This window comes from Acinonyx jubatus, chromosome A1 (assembly GCF_027475565.1).
Source record: "Acinonyx jubatus isolate Ajub_Pintada_27869175 chromosome A1, VMU_Ajub_asm_v1.0, whole genome shotgun sequence".
Taxonomy (NCBI): domain Eukaryota; kingdom Metazoa; phylum Chordata; class Mammalia; order Carnivora; family Felidae; genus Acinonyx; species Acinonyx jubatus.
The window spans coordinates 29,060,930-29,076,680 of record NC_069380.1 but is presented as its reverse complement, the minus strand read 5'-3'; the positions used below and the strand labels follow the sequence as shown (position 1 = coordinate 29,076,680).

Sequence of the window (15,751 nt, the reverse complement as noted above, 5' to 3'; positions counted from 1 at the left end):
CAGAATCCAAATCAAGCTCCAGGCTCTGAACTGACAGCAGAGTCTGACGCGGGGCTCGAACTCACAAACCGCGAGACCGTGACCTGAGCTGAAGTCAGATGCTTAACTGACTGAGCCACCCAGGCACCCCTATTTTATTGTATTATTTTAAAGTAGGCTCCATGCCCAACGTGGGGCTTGAATTCACAACCCTGAGATTGATAGTTGCATGCTCTACCAACTGAGCCAGCCAGACATCCCTCACACTGGATTATTTTATTATTTTATTCTTTAATGTTTATTTTTGAGAGAGAGAGTGTGAGCATGGGAGGGGCAGAGAGAGCAAGGCACAGAGGATCCAAAGCAGGCTCTGTGCTGACAGTAGCAAGCCTGATGTGGGGCTCAAACTCATGAACCATGTGTTCATGACCTGAGCTGAAGTCAGATGCTCAACCACTGAGCCACCCAGGCGCCCTTCACACTCGATTATTTTAAAGTGAAGCCCGGCCTATCGTTCAATTGTAAATATGACAGTATATATCTCTAAAAGACCATACCATGATCATACCTTTTAAAAATTGTATTTTATTTTTTAATTTTTTTTTTTAACGTTTATTTATTTTTGAGACAGAGAGAGACATAGCATGAACGCGGAGGGTCAGAGAGAGGGAGACACAGAATCTGAAACAGGCTCCAGGCTCTGAGCTGTCAGCACAGAGCCCGACGTGGGGCTCGAACTCACGGACCACGAGATCATGACCTGAGCCGAATTCGGCCGCTTAACCGACTGAGCCACCCAGGCGCCCCTAAAAATTGTATTTTAAATCAGTTATCTAGTTAATACTGAAATTTCTTTAATGCCTCAGTTTTCTAAAAAAATTTATTCAAATCAGGATCCAAACAAAGCTCATGCATTACATTTGGTGATACGTACCTCCTCCCTTTTTATTTTTCCTTTTTGCCATATATCTTTGAAGAAACAGAGTTATCTGTCTGTAGTTTCCCAGGTTTATGATTTTGCACACACCCCTGTGGTGCCACTCAGTATGTTCCTCCCTGGCCCATGTATTTCCTGTAAACTGGTAGCTATATCTAGAAGCTTGATTAGATTCAATTTTTTTTTTTTTTTTTTTTTTTTTTTTTGCAAAACTGATTCTATGTGCCTCCTGAAGCAGTGCTATAAAATCTGGTAGTTTTCATTCAGTACTGTTACGATTGAGAACCAGGTTCAGGTGTTATCAGCCTGATCTTTCCATTATAAAATTCTCCATCAGCCTTAAATAACTGACTTTAGCAGTTATTGATGATATCTGCCTAAATCCATTGTTCACAAGGGATTCCAAAATGGTGATAGTTCTAATCCTACCATTCCTCCAGTATTGTTAGCTAGAATTCTCTATGAAGAACAACTTTCCTTCATCAACTAGTTATCTTGAACCACAGTTCATACAATAAAGGTAAATTAAATACTTGATATTTTTTACATTATTTACTGATTTTCAGAATAATAAATGGGCTTTCTAGCATCTTTATAGAAGATAGAAGTGGCCATTTATTTTTTCTAAATTTTTTTTTCAACGTTTTTTATTTATTTTGGGACAGAGAGAGACAGAGCATGAACGGGGGAGGGGCAGAGAGAGAGGGAGACACAGAATCGGAAATAGGCTCTAGGCTCCGAGCCATCAGCCCAGAGCCCGACGCGGGGCTCGAACTCACGGACCGCGAGATCGTGACCTGGCTGAAGTCGGACGCTTAACCGACTGCGCCACCCAGGCGCCCCTAGAAGTGGCCATTTAAAGAAGTGGCCATTCAGTTACTTTTTAGCATCATTGAAAATATAAAGGTTTTAACATATCATATTCTTCAATCCGTTGCAGTTGTAATTTTTTTAAAAGTTTACTTATTTATTTTGAGAGAGAGAAGAAGAAGTGTAGAGGCAGAGAGGGGGTAGAGAAAGAATCCCAAGCAGAGAAAGAATCTCTGCACTGTCAGCACAGAGCCTGATGCAGGACTCAAACTCATGAACCATGAGATCACGACCTGAGCCAAAACCAAGAGTTGAATGCTTAGTCAACTGAGACACCCATGTGCCCCTGCAGCTGTAATTCTTTTTTTTTTAATTTTTAAAATGCTTATTTTTGAGGGGGGGGGGGGTGCGGGTAAGGTCAGAGAAAGGGAGACACAGAATCCGAAGCAGGCTCCAGGCTCTGAGCTGTCAGCACAGAGCCTGACGCAAGGCTTGAACTCACGAACTGTGAGACAGTGACCTGAGAAGTCAGACCCTTAACTGAGTGAGCCACCCAGGTGCCCCTTAATTCTTAATCAACCTCTAAACGTCCCATCTTCAGCCACTGGGAACTAAAGCTGGGGCCTGGGTCTTTCAGACAAGACCCAAGTAATAGTTTTGTGCCTTCTGGGAAAAGATATATTACAGGCTATTCTTGTACATTTCCCATCCCAAACCCAGAACCAGTAGTTTCTCCTGGCTATCCTGGTATTGTTAGTGAAAAATTTATTCAGAGACCATAATTTATACACTAATTTGAGGAACTTAAAACATATACATTTTGAAGGATTTAAAATTATTCTGAAGAATTTTAAACATTCGAACATAAACAGAATAATACAACGAACTTCTTTGTCTTCATCACCCAGCTTTAACAATTATCGACTCATGGCCAATCTTGTTTTATCTATATCTCCATGCTCTCCTCTTCCTTATTATTTTGATGTAAATTCTAAACATCCTAATATTCCGGTAGTAAATATTTTATAATATCTAAAAGATAAGGGTTCTGTTTTGAAAACGTAAAAATACCATTATCAAACACTTTTTAAAAATCTGTATTTCCTTAATATCAAATAGCATACAAATGTCCAACTGTCTGAAATATCATATATGGCGGATGGTGGGAGGAGGGTTGATAGTTGTTTGAATCAGGATCCAAATAAGGTCCTCACAGTGCAACTGACTGATAAGTTTCTGAAGTTTCTTTTCATTACTATGTCACCTTCCATCTCTCTTTTTTCCTTGCAATTAAACCAAGAAAGTAGACTGCTTGTCCTGCAGAGTTTCCCCGTCTAGATTTTGCTAATTCTACTCCTATTGTATAGTTTAACATGTTTTTTCTACATTTGCTTTAAACTGGTAATCAGTTCTGAAGGCTCAATCAAATTCTGGTTAAATTTGGGGGGCAGGGAAGGCTATTTTTTATATGTGATAATTAGCTGGAATACCACAATAAAGAGAAACTTCTCATTTAATAATCTAGTTACTCAGTATATAGTTGAAACAGGGAAAGGAGAATAAATGTGTGATTCTTAACAGTTTTCAAAACAGCTTTTAGCATCACCTATTGGTGACCATTTTTTTGTGTGTGTAGCATTATGAGGTCATGGATTTAAACATATTAGATATGTTTCAACTACTGGTTATTGTCCTTATTAATACTCAAGTTGTCCTATGTTTGGCTAAAAAATATTTGTCTTTGTTTTTTTAGAGAAGAAAATCGATCCTGAGTTCATACTAATATTTTCAATTCAAATGTAGCATTATAGAATTTAGTTTTGGAATTATGTATTTATACTGTGTGTTTATACAGAATTTATAGGATTATAGAATTTTTATTTAACTTTGCAATTTAACATTTGTATATCTTATTTACTCTCTAAATCTTGGCTTATGACATTAACTTCATTATTTATTTGATTTGACCCTAACATCTCTCACACACACACACTCACACAAGCTTTTAAATAACAATAAAAATATTATTGAAAACAATTTAAGATTCCTAAGCAGCTTTATTTTTATTTTTGCTTTTTAGGCTACATCTCATTAGGAAATGCACGACCTTAAAAATCACATCTCAATAGCTTAATGAGGTTCATCTGTTTTAGTGTGCTTCAATTTTTAGATACTGCTAATTTTTCCTCTTTTGGACTTAGTGTTGTTTTATAATTATGTTAACATTTACATGGTTCCAAAGTAAAAATGACAAAACAAAGTATGTTTAAAGAATCTATCTTTCATCCCTGTCCCTTCCTTTTCCCTGAAAGAAACCATTCCTATTGGTTTTGTGATCTTTTTTTTTTAAGTTTTATTTATTTATTTTGTGAGAGTACAAGTAGGGAGGATGCAGAGAGAGAAGGGAACAGAGGATCTGAAGCAGGCTCTGTGATGACAGCAGAAAGCCCAATGTGGGGTTTGAACTCACGAACCACGAGATCACAACCTGAGCTGAAATCAGATGCTTAACCAACAGAGCCACCCAGGCGCCCCAGGGGGTTATCAATTTTTTAAATATAAGCAAAGACACATACCATTTATATTCTTTGTTCTCCCTTAAATAAAAAGTAGTATACTATTTATGCTACCTGACCATTGCTTTTTTAACTTACTATACAGTAGAAATCATCCCACCGTTACATATAGAAATCACATCACCTTTTGTATTTCAAAAATGTGAGTCAAGCTAAATATGTTTAGTATCAATGTTAATTTAATAAACTTTGTTTATTCCATTCAGCTTCAGTGCTTAGATTGAGAAAAGCAAAATAAATGGGTACATCCTACATGAAACAGGACAGAAAACCAAAAAAGTGCATCCAGCTTTTAAAAATATTTTTAAAATGTTAGCCCTTCATTAAATGGATAACAAACATTTCTTCTGGCAATAATAAAACCCGCTAAGCTATTAATGCACGCATTTTAAACCTTCTTCATAACAGATTAGCTGTGATCTAGCAACTAGCTAAAATCTATACCAAAGACAGAAGGCATAGATACTATTATAATTTAGGGAATAATTTATTAAATACATTTGAACTTACTAGAAATTACTAAAAATTGTTTGACCTTGTAAAAACAGAAAAGAATCCATATGAAAGAAGAGACACTTAATGGTATTATTTAATAAGAGAAAATTTATTAATGGATATAGTCATCACTGGTTACCTTTTATTTGAAAAAATATAATTTGTACCATCTCCACTAGTAATTTTACTTTTAGAACTTCAAAGGCTGGCAACGGAAGAAGAATCTCCACATACGTAAGAACTAATGGTCAAATGACTTTCAAAAAACCTTAACACCATGGGGCATCTGGGTGGCTCAGTTGGTTAGGCAACTGACTTTGACTCAGGTCATGATCTCACAGTTGGTGAATTTGAGCCCCGCATCTGAGCTGTCAGCACAGAGCCTGGAGCCTGCTTCAGACTCTGTCTTCCCCTCTCTCTACCCCTCCTCTGCTCACACGCTGTGTCTCTCTCAGTAATAAATAAATGTTAAAAAAAATTAAAAAAAAAACTTTAACACCATAACCTTTTTTTTTTTAACATATATTCATTTTTGAGAGAGAGAGAGAGAGAGACAAGAGCATGAACAGGGGAGGGGCAGAGAGAGAGGGAGACATAGAATCTGAAGCAGGCTCCAGGTCTGAACTGCCAGCACAGAGCCCAACGTGGGGCTCGAACTCACGGACTGCAAGATCATGACCTGAGCTGAAGTCAGATGCTTAACCAACTGAGCCACCCAGGCACCCCACACCATAACCTTTTTCTAAATGAAACTTTAGGTGGAACTCCAACATATGAGCACATAAAAGTGGTAGTTTACCATTATACATTTCTTTTATAGGTTCAGATATACATCAAATTTGATAGGAGATCAACCAATGATAAAATTGAAAGTATTTTGGTTAACATGAAAATCTGCAATCAGGGCACACAGATGATACCTGCAGTCTAATATAAGCCTGAAATGCATAAAAATAGTTCAACCTTTTTATTATTGAAAATTTCAAACAAAATAAAAATTATGGAACACAGTATAATGAATTCTCACGTATCCATTTTCAGCATTAACCACTATCAACACATGGTCAATCTTCTTTCACCCATACTCCAATCACTGCCTCCAAGGCTCCCTCACACACATCACACCCACACCCCCAGGATTACTTTAAAAGAATCCAAGAACCATATTTTATCTCTAAAAATTTCAGCATGTGTATGGTATGTTACTGGCGTACCTAAAAATATTAACAATAATTCCTTAGTATCATCTGAAGTGCTACCTGGGACTCACATGGACAGTTTATAAACTCTTCTTTCTCCATCTCTTTCTTTTCCTGTAGTTTCTGCAAAGCACAACATTCTTCCCTCCCTCACTTTGAACTTAGGAGGGCTACAGGGTTCTTTGCTTTCTTATGACATTGCTCAAATAAGGATGGAAGAGTTAAATAAAAGCTCAGGTTGGGAGATTGAAAAGGGAGAAGAAATATGCAAACAGCAAATGTGGTTTTTAAAACATGGCTTATTTTCTGGACCCATTCAATATCAGTTCTATTCTCTAGGAAGCATGGATCCTGTTTGTATCTTGTTATTGGCTATCTTCAAGTCTAAGCCCAAGATGGAAAGAAAGAAGTAATTCTTTCTCCTAAAGATCCAAGAGCCGCTTTCCTAGTCAGAATTTCTTCTCCAAGGACCAATGTCTTCCTTGATGACTAAAACCAGGAATAAATACTCTTTCAGGGGAGACCCTTATTCCCAACCTACAGAGACAGCTGTAGCTTTTCACTAAGGCATCAAGAAATTACAACTGAATATACTAGAAAAACCCACTAGCTACACAACAGATACAGGTATAGCAATAGTCATTCTGTTATACAAAACACACAACTCAGTCAGTAATGAATAAAAACCTCTAACATAATTTAATTCCCCAATTGATAAGGAAAGATTTATCAAAAAACTTTCATTGGGTTCCTCTGAACAAAAAATGTGAATACTGGAGAACATGCTTTATAAAAAACATATACAAAAAGGACAATATAAAAATTAAGAGTTGTTTGTCAATGTTATCAGTGGGGACTCAGTCACTTGGTGTATAATCTTAGGCTAATCATTTCATTACACCTAATTTCAGTTTTCTTTTTCTGTTGTGAGACATGAGATAATGAACTTTTTAAAATTTACTATGTTAAAAAAATAAAATAAAATCTACTATGTTAATATGATGCACTGAGGAGACAATGCTATTTTGGTGGTATTCTTTGTCCAAATTACATTATCTCATTCCAGTCATGAGAAAATATTACACAAATAAAATTGAAGGACATACTACCATGTCTGATCAGTACTCTTCAAAAGTCTCAAGGTTACTGAGAGACAAAGAAAGACAGAAGAACTGTTATAGACTGGAAGAGACCAAGAAGAAATAACTAAATGCAAAGTAAGATTCTAGACAGGATCTTGAAACGAAAAAGAACATTAGTTTGAAACGGTTGGCATGCAATAAAGTGTAAGTTTAGTTAATGACATTGTGACTAATGCTAATATCCTATTATTTTCAAATTTAAGAATAAATATTCAAATAGCCTTTGCTTCCAAATAATTAATTTTCTCAAACATCTCCAACACCTACCTCTGGCCAAGACATGAATGTAAATGTATACAAATACAAATGCATGCACCAATTTCTAAAACTGATGAAAACAGCATTACCACCAGGTCACACTTCACAGTGAACTCTTCACATTTCTAATAGGCTACTAGTTCTGACTGAACCAGAAGAGAAGTCTTTTTTAAACCCTAGTACCTTATCCTACATTTGGTTCATGGCCTCCTATTTTGCTTCCTGTGACAGCAGTAAAAGAAGAACCTTCCTATATTTTTCCCTACAAACAACTTCCTATTGTTACTGAGAATATAGAGCATGGCATATTAAGTGCTCAGTGAATGCCTGACAAATCAGGTTGGCTTGGTTCTCCTTACATACCTCTATTTTGCCACCTTCATCCCAATATATTTAGGAAAAAAGGAAGAGGAGGTGAAAAAGCACTACGAAACTCAGGTAGATGAGAAAGAAAATATGATTTCCCTCTCCCTACAGGGCTCTAGCCTCTTGAAACCAAGTTAGGGACTCTTATGCCCCAAAAATCACAGGACTGAGAAACTGCCCCAAACTATGCTAAAGTACGGTGCTGCTGGGGACACACCTGTGAGCGTGATGTCATCGTCATCTTCATCTATGATTTCTTCCTCGGCAACATCCAGGGAGCTCTCAGTAATCATGTCATTGGGCTCTTCCACACAGGCTAGACCCGCATAACTATTGAGAATATCAGCACCAGGAACATGTTCCACAATTACAGCAGGAAAAATAGCTGGATCACCAAGCTGGGAAGAGGGAGGGGGAAAAAAAGAGGATTAACAAAGTGTTTGCTTTTGTTAAATACAACCAAAAAATATTTTCTGCTGGACATCAATTTAGTTTTTATATCATCAGTTACTGAAATCTTAACAATCTTTCTGGGCTGCAGAGAATGTGTATCTATTAAGGATAAACTTTTCTTATCAATCTTGAGGCTTAACCAAATTTTCATTGGAAAATCCTACAACATACTTTTAAACCACATTAAATAAAAAAACCTAGTATCATTAATTCATAAAAAGTGGCATACCAATGAAATGTACAATTAAATACAATCTCAACAAAAGTTTGACAGGAAAAAAAACCCACATAAACTTAATAAATGTTACATTGTCACTGGCACACATGCTGTGTTTAACAACAGCTTTTCACTCAAATGGGGAAATTAACTTTCATTTTCTATTTGGTCATACATCATGTAATTTTAGATCATGTCTATCACGATCTTTCTGTATTATTATTTCAATTTTTTTCTGGTTTAAGAGTGGTAGAACCTCCTCCCTTAACCCGAGATAATTCATGTATATTTCCAGATACATGAATACTACCTTATACACAGCGTACAATTATCAAAACACTAATATAGTACTAAATTTAATCTATAGAGCCTATTCAAATTTCCCCAATTGTCTCACATTATTTTAGTTATTTATTTTTAAATTTATTTACTTATTTATTTAGAGTGTACACACACAAGCATGTGACCAGGGAGGAACAGAGAGAGAATCTGAAGCAGTCTCCATACTGTCAGCACAGAGTCCAACACGGGACTCGATCTCACAAACTGTGAGATCAAGACCTGAGCCGAAATCAAGAGTTGGATGCTTAATCAACTGAGCTACCCGGGTGCCCCCACTTAACGTCTTTAAAACACACACACACACACACACACACACACACACACACACGAAAAAGGGGCACCTGGGTGGCTGAGTTAAGCGTACAGCTCTTGACTTCGGCTCAGGTCATGATCTCATGGCTTGTGAGTTCAAGCCCCACATCCGGCTCTACACTGGCAATGCAGAACCTGCTTCGGATTATCTTTCTCTCCTTCTCTGCACCTCCCCGACTCATGTGCTCTGTCTCTCTCTCTCAAAATAAATAAGTAAACTTAAAAAAAAAATGGGAAAAAAATTCTAGTTCAGGATCCAATCTAGGATCATACATTTCATTCAGCAAATAATTGTATTTCTCCATGGCAACTCCTTTAATACAAATAATTTCTTTAATCTGAATCAGTTCTTCAGCTTTTCTTTCTTTTTTTATGATTTTGACACTTTTGAAGAGTACAGGCCATTTGTTTTATAAACGTCTCCCCCATCCCAATTTGGATATGCATGGTATTTTCTCATGATTACATCAACTTGCATTTTTGGCAAAAACACCAAAGAAGTAATGTTGTGTCCTAATTAAGAGGTCCAAAATACGTACATATTTGTCCTATTACTAGCGATACTAACTTTGATCACTTAGTTAAGATGGTATCTACCAGGTAACTAACTATAAAGTTACTATTTTTCCTTGCATAATTAGTATCTTATGGGAAGACAGCTCAAGACCATGTAAATATCCTGTTTCTTGAACATATTCCCATAAAATACTATCTTCTTCTGTTTTTTAATGTTTATTTATTTTGAGAGACAGAGCGTGCGCATACAAGCATGAGCAGGGGAAGGGCAGAGACAGAATCTCAAACAGGCTCTGCACTCTCAGTGTGCAGAGCCCAATGTGGAGCTGGAACTCACAAACCACGAGATCATGACCTGAGCTGAAGTCGGACGCTTAACCAACTGAGTCACTGAGGCGCCCCCAAGTATTATCTTTTAAAATGTAGGAAACTGAGGGTCGATGGGGGGTAGGAGGGAGGGGAGGGTGGGTGAAGGGTATTGAGGAGGGCACCTTTTGGGATGAGCACTGGGTGTTGTATGGAAACCAATTTGACAATAAATTTCAAAAAAAAATTTTTTTTAATTTTTAAAAAATGTAGGAAAAAGTTCCTGCCAATATGTAATAATGTCAGGTGTTTTGTAATTTTCCTTGAGTAAATTTACTGTGTTGAAATTATTAGTTATGATTTCATTATAACTTACCAGCCTCAATCTTTTAAAATTAACATGTTTGTAGCACTGCCCATGGAGGTTAAATGCTACTTCTATCGTAAGAATTTAACTTCTATCATAAACATCACAGGTGCTAACCTGTGAATTAAGGTGCTAACCTGATGAATTAAGACATCACAGGTGCTAACCATATTAACTGTGCTCTGAAATTTATGGCTAATAACCCTAAAACATATTTGGATCATTTTATTTCAAAATGTTTCTTCCTATTTCAAAAAAGAGGAAGTTAGAAGTAACTGGCTCTCCTTAAGTTTTAAAACACCAAGTAGGAGACTCAGACATTGCACCATAAAACCCAGACACATGAGAGAAAGTATATAAAATGGCCAAAGCATAGTCATTTGGCTTTCCCTTCCTCTTTTTTAAGAGGTGAATGCTGCACATTCAACCTAGCATGAACATTTGCTCATTGAAACATCTCTTCTCTCTTAAGAGCTCAAGTTAAGCTCCTAGTCTTCTAATGAGGCTGAGCCCATGAATGATTTAATTTTCACATGATTTCATTTTATGCTGCAGCAGCTTTCTGTACCAGGTAAGAACAGAGCTTATCACCTCCATCCATTGGCAGAGGAAGAATCAGATTAAGAAACTTACCCAAGGTCACCCACGAAGTCAGAGACAGAGACATGTCAAGGCAATTCACAGGAGCAGTCCTCACCCAAATGAAACCAAAGTTTTACTGCCTATTCAAAAAATACTTGGCTTCTGAAATTTGGGGTAGTGAGTGTTAAGCGCAACAGTAAAGCAAGGAAATTAGTTTCCTTTGAAGCAAAAGCTTAATTAAGAATGAAAAGGGACACATGGTTCTGTGATTTAGAAGGCAGCAACATGTGAAAAAGAAAGACTATGAACCATGAGCGCTCAGGCATTCTCCATCCGACTTTAAATTTTCCTCACTTTAAATCAAAGAGGAGCACTAGCTGATTCTAAGGGCACTTCCAGGTTTTGTTTTGTAAAGGCATGGATCCTAAAGTTAAGGAGCTGTGCTGTGTTTAACGTATGACTTTCAATATCATCTTTTGCAGGGCCTCTCCAATCTGAGTCTATTATGGACTTTGTCGTGGGCCACAGCCAGGTACTTCCCAGGATCCCTCCCAATTTAGCTACGCTGTCTTCCTCTAAGGTAGTTGAAAAGCATGGGCAATTCTTTTCTAGTCCCCTGAAATGGAGATGTATATTCAAAGTGTTCTTCTCGTATTTCCCCTGGGTGCTATTAACTCATATAGAACAAACTGACCAACTCCAAATGTCATGTAACAGGCCTGAATCTATATACACAAAATACACGTAGGAACTCCCTCTCAGGTGACTGGAGAGAATCTCCCCCTTGATTACCACGTAATACACACTCCAGAAACTAGCTGCTGGTCTGAGCTCATGATAAATTCCTGCCTTTTACACTGCCTGACTAACAACTGACTCAAGTCTGAGTTACCAGGAACCTGAAAATTTTATGACTACACATTCGAAAATTCCTTATAGAGAAATGGTTCCCAACCTCTTAAATGAAGGTGTGGCAAAATTTCAAATGTTGAATTTTCCTAGATTTAAATTTTAAAAATGAATACAATACTGGGACTTGTATTAGGTTGCTAGGGTCTGTGGAATTACCACAGACCTGGTGGTACCATAGGACCACAGACAGAAATCTGTTGTCTCACAGCTCTGGAGGCTGGAAATCTGAAATCAAGGTGTTGGCAGGCTTATTCCTCCTGAGGTCTGTGAGGGACGGATCTGTACAGGCCTGTATCCTTGGCTTACAGATGACTGTCTTCATGTTCACGTGCTGTTCTCTCCTGTACGTGTCTGTGTCCAAATTCTCTCTTTTCGTAAGGACACTGATCATAGTGAATTAGGGGCCTACTCTACTCCAGTGTAACTTCATCTTAACTAATTACATCTGTAACATCCCTGTTCCCAAATAAGGTCACATTCTGAGATATCAGGAGTTAGCATTTCAACACATGAATTTGGGGAGATGGGGTACAGAGAGCAATTCAACACCTAACAGGACCCAATTTAATTTAGCTTTAAGTCTTATCACAGGACAGCTGGCTCCCTCTACCCTAAACAGCTTCTCTAGCTTATGGCAATTAAGATTATATATTCTTATATATATTCTAAATTGAGATTAGACATTATTCTTCAAGCTTATGTGCTGAAGACCACCAAACCTTATGCACCTCAGTTTTTCCCACATCACTTCAACCAGACCCTTTCCCAAGATTTATTTAAAGAAGAACCTCAGGGGCACCTGGGTGGCTCAGTCGGTTGAGCCTCCGACTTCGGCTCAGGTCATGATCTCACAGTTTGTGGGTTCCAGCCCCGCATCAGGCTCTGTGCTGACTGCTTGCTCAGAGCCTGGAGCCTGCTTCAGATTCTGTGTCTCCTTCTCTCTCTGCCCCTCCACCGCTCATGCTTTGTCTCACTCTGTTTCTCAAAGATAAATAAATGTAAAAAAAAAGAAGAACCTCAGGAAGGTCAGAGCTCTTCATAAAATGGCCACATTCCTAACAGTCAGCAATAAGCTCTGTTACCTCCTTTTAAGAAATTAAGGTGTCAACACTTTGTTGATGTCCTAACAAAAATATTATGTTTCATTTGGCTGCCTACTTAAAAAAAAACAAATCTCCAAGTATCCCTAAAACCTCTCTTTGTTTAAATAATTAATCATCTACTCTTCGGTCCCTTTAACTGAATCAGGGAACCTCAGTCAACTCTACCAGTGGATATCAACACCAATATTCACTGGGAAACACCTAAAAATATCAATACCTGACCCTACGTGGGAGCAAACAAATCAGAACGTCTGGGGATGTGACCAGGGCATGTTATTAAATTTCCTTGTGTGGTTCTAATGTGCATGCAGGGTTTAGAACACTGCTCTAAAGAATTACAAAATTCAAAACTGCGTCCCCTAACCTGAGTCAACTTGATTTACGCCAATGTCTGACATACTAGTAATCCAAAACAACAAAGTTATATTACTTTATTATGACATGTTTTGGCACTTGCAGACTGTTTTCCCATTTGTTTTTGTAATAGAACCAAAACAAATCACAAAATGATGGGTGGGAAGAGAGATGGAAGACTTCTTGGGATTATTACACTCTGTCAAAGATCAGAGTTTTCAAAGCCTCAGTTTCTATGAGCAAATTAAACTGCACTGATAAGCTTTCAACTGTTGTGTGACTTTATTGGTGTCTTAACAACTCTGGAATGAAAAATACATACCAGTTTTCCTTTCTATTAATTTCAGGTAAATTAAACACATGTGTTGAAAGCGAAACTTCAACAAATTTTTTTAGCATCCATAATAAAAGTCAAACCAACTTTTGGCAGAAAGGAGAGTTCCCCAAATTTCAACACTGTCCACTATAGACTTGCCATTTGTTGTGGCTGATGACATATGTGGCAATACCATCAAGTTGAAAAGAGGAGGGAAGTGACCAATCTGTAAACAGCAATGTTACTCTCACCAGGCTTGCTTTTCCCTCAATATACCACAACCCAAGGCCCTAGGAGGATATTTAAGAAAGTACGGACCAGTATTCCAACCATATGAAGTAAAGCTAATTCAACAAGTCTTTGGATACAAAAAGACAAAAGAACTTTCAAATAACTTGTTTGCCAAGCTTCCCTGACAGCAGAGCTCAATCTGGTACGCGGTTGTTGTGAAACATCCTGCCCAGATCCTCTATGAAATAGCTTAAAATGAAACAGCTATCAAATGTTTTCCTGAAAGAAAAGCAAGTTAAAAACAGTCTTTCAAAACTTCCCCAACGTACATACTCGTTTTTAAGATAGGTGCAAAATGAGCACATTTTCAAGTAGTTTTTACTATCACTTTGCCTCAAAACAAGCCAAAACCAAGAGTGGGGTGGGCCTCACTCGAGCAGTAATCTTCAACAGCTTCCTCACTCGGAGGCCACTCCAATAAACACACACACACAGTTCATTTGCCATGAAAACACATCTTTAAGACACACTCCTGTGCCTTCTCTTCAAACCAGAATGCTGCCCCAAAGCCTCATCCTATGAAGCCACAGCTTTGAAAGTATTTCCTTCACCTATGATTTAAAAAACCAAAACACAAAAACAAAAACCCAATACCTCAGTCTATCAGGACACAATCAGACAATATTTGCCATGCAGCAAATGCACTAGAAACACACCTGGTGAAAATAGGATGCAACAGTAAGTGCTCAAGCTCTAGAGTTAGAATGATCCTATTTAAGGGCAAACTGTACCATGCCCTGGGTGTTTGAACTCCATCAAAATTTTCAGCCTCTCTAGTTTTAGTTTTCGTGTGTATCAAAAATGAGAATAACTTCTAGAGTTGTTGTCAGAATTCAAGAACATGTAAATATATCATTTGTTATACTGCATGGCATAGAGTAACCGTTCAACAAAATAACTGGATGATTAAGTACTTCAATACTGGATTTAGATAGAAATAAACACTCTTAAAACTTGGCTATCTTATATACGTATATCAAATCATCACATTGTACACTTAAACATGTTATATATAAATTACATCTCAATAAAACTTGGGGGGAAAACTTGGCTTACTATAATCTTACATTAACAGCCATGGTTTTTTGTTTTTGTTTTATTTGAATAAGAATAGCCCTTTCAGGAAAGTAATGAATGCAACCAGAAAAGTAGTGAACACAACCATCTCATCTCAGCAACAACCATTTAAGCTTCAAGGTAAAGCAAAAGCTGAAACATACATGTTTACTTTGTGACAATTTATCAAACTATACATTTAACGATTTGTGCATATTTTTTGTTTACGTAACACTTCAATAAAAAGTCTAAAAAGCAGAGGTCAATCTGATAGAAGAAATAGAACTTTAAAATGTCTCCAGTTCTCTCTGACCATTACTTTGAGACAGAGGTAAGGCAGAGCATTTGCAGGGAGGAGACTTGAACCAGATCAAACAAACACTATGGCGATATTTTATTCCCTTTTATAAACCATAAAATTAAAGGAAACCTCTAGACATGGCACATCTAGATAGATATAATTAGGGTGAGTGGTGAACAAAATGAATTTAAATTAAAAATCCTTTAAACAAGTTCCCATGGTGCATTTAAAAAAAAATTAATAGATTTTTGGGGTGCCTGGGCAGCTCAGTCAGTTAGCTATCCGACTTCAGCTCACGTCACGCATGATCTTACGGTTAGTGAGTTTGAGCTCTGCATCAGGCTCTGCACTGATGGCTCAGAGCCTGGACCCTGCTTCAGATTCTGTGTTTCCCTGTCTCTCTCTCTCTCTCTCTGCCACTCCCCTGCTTGTACTCTCTTTCTCTCTTAACAATAAAAACTTAAATAAAAATAAAAAACTTAATAGATTTTTAAAAAGATGTATTTTGGGGAATAGAGTAATACATGAACACATTTGTATTCCAAGAGTTTAAAATATTGT

General features: G+C 37.4%; 1 protein-coding gene across 6 annotated transcripts in view; it reads right to left on the bottom strand.

Annotated features, from left to right (window-relative positions):
* ELF1 (E74 like ETS transcription factor 1) overlaps positions 1-15,751 on the bottom strand; it is a 108,094-nt gene that overhangs the window by 23,018 nt on the left and 69,325 nt on the right. For all 6 annotated transcript variants that reach the window (XM_053216145.1, XM_027064949.2, XM_027064951.2 and 3 more), the window contains exon 3: positions 7,980-8,160. In XM_053216145.1, the coding sequence (XP_053072120.1) occupies positions 7,980-8,160 (181 nt within the window). The remainder of the gene's footprint in view (positions 1-7,979; positions 8,161-15,751) is intronic.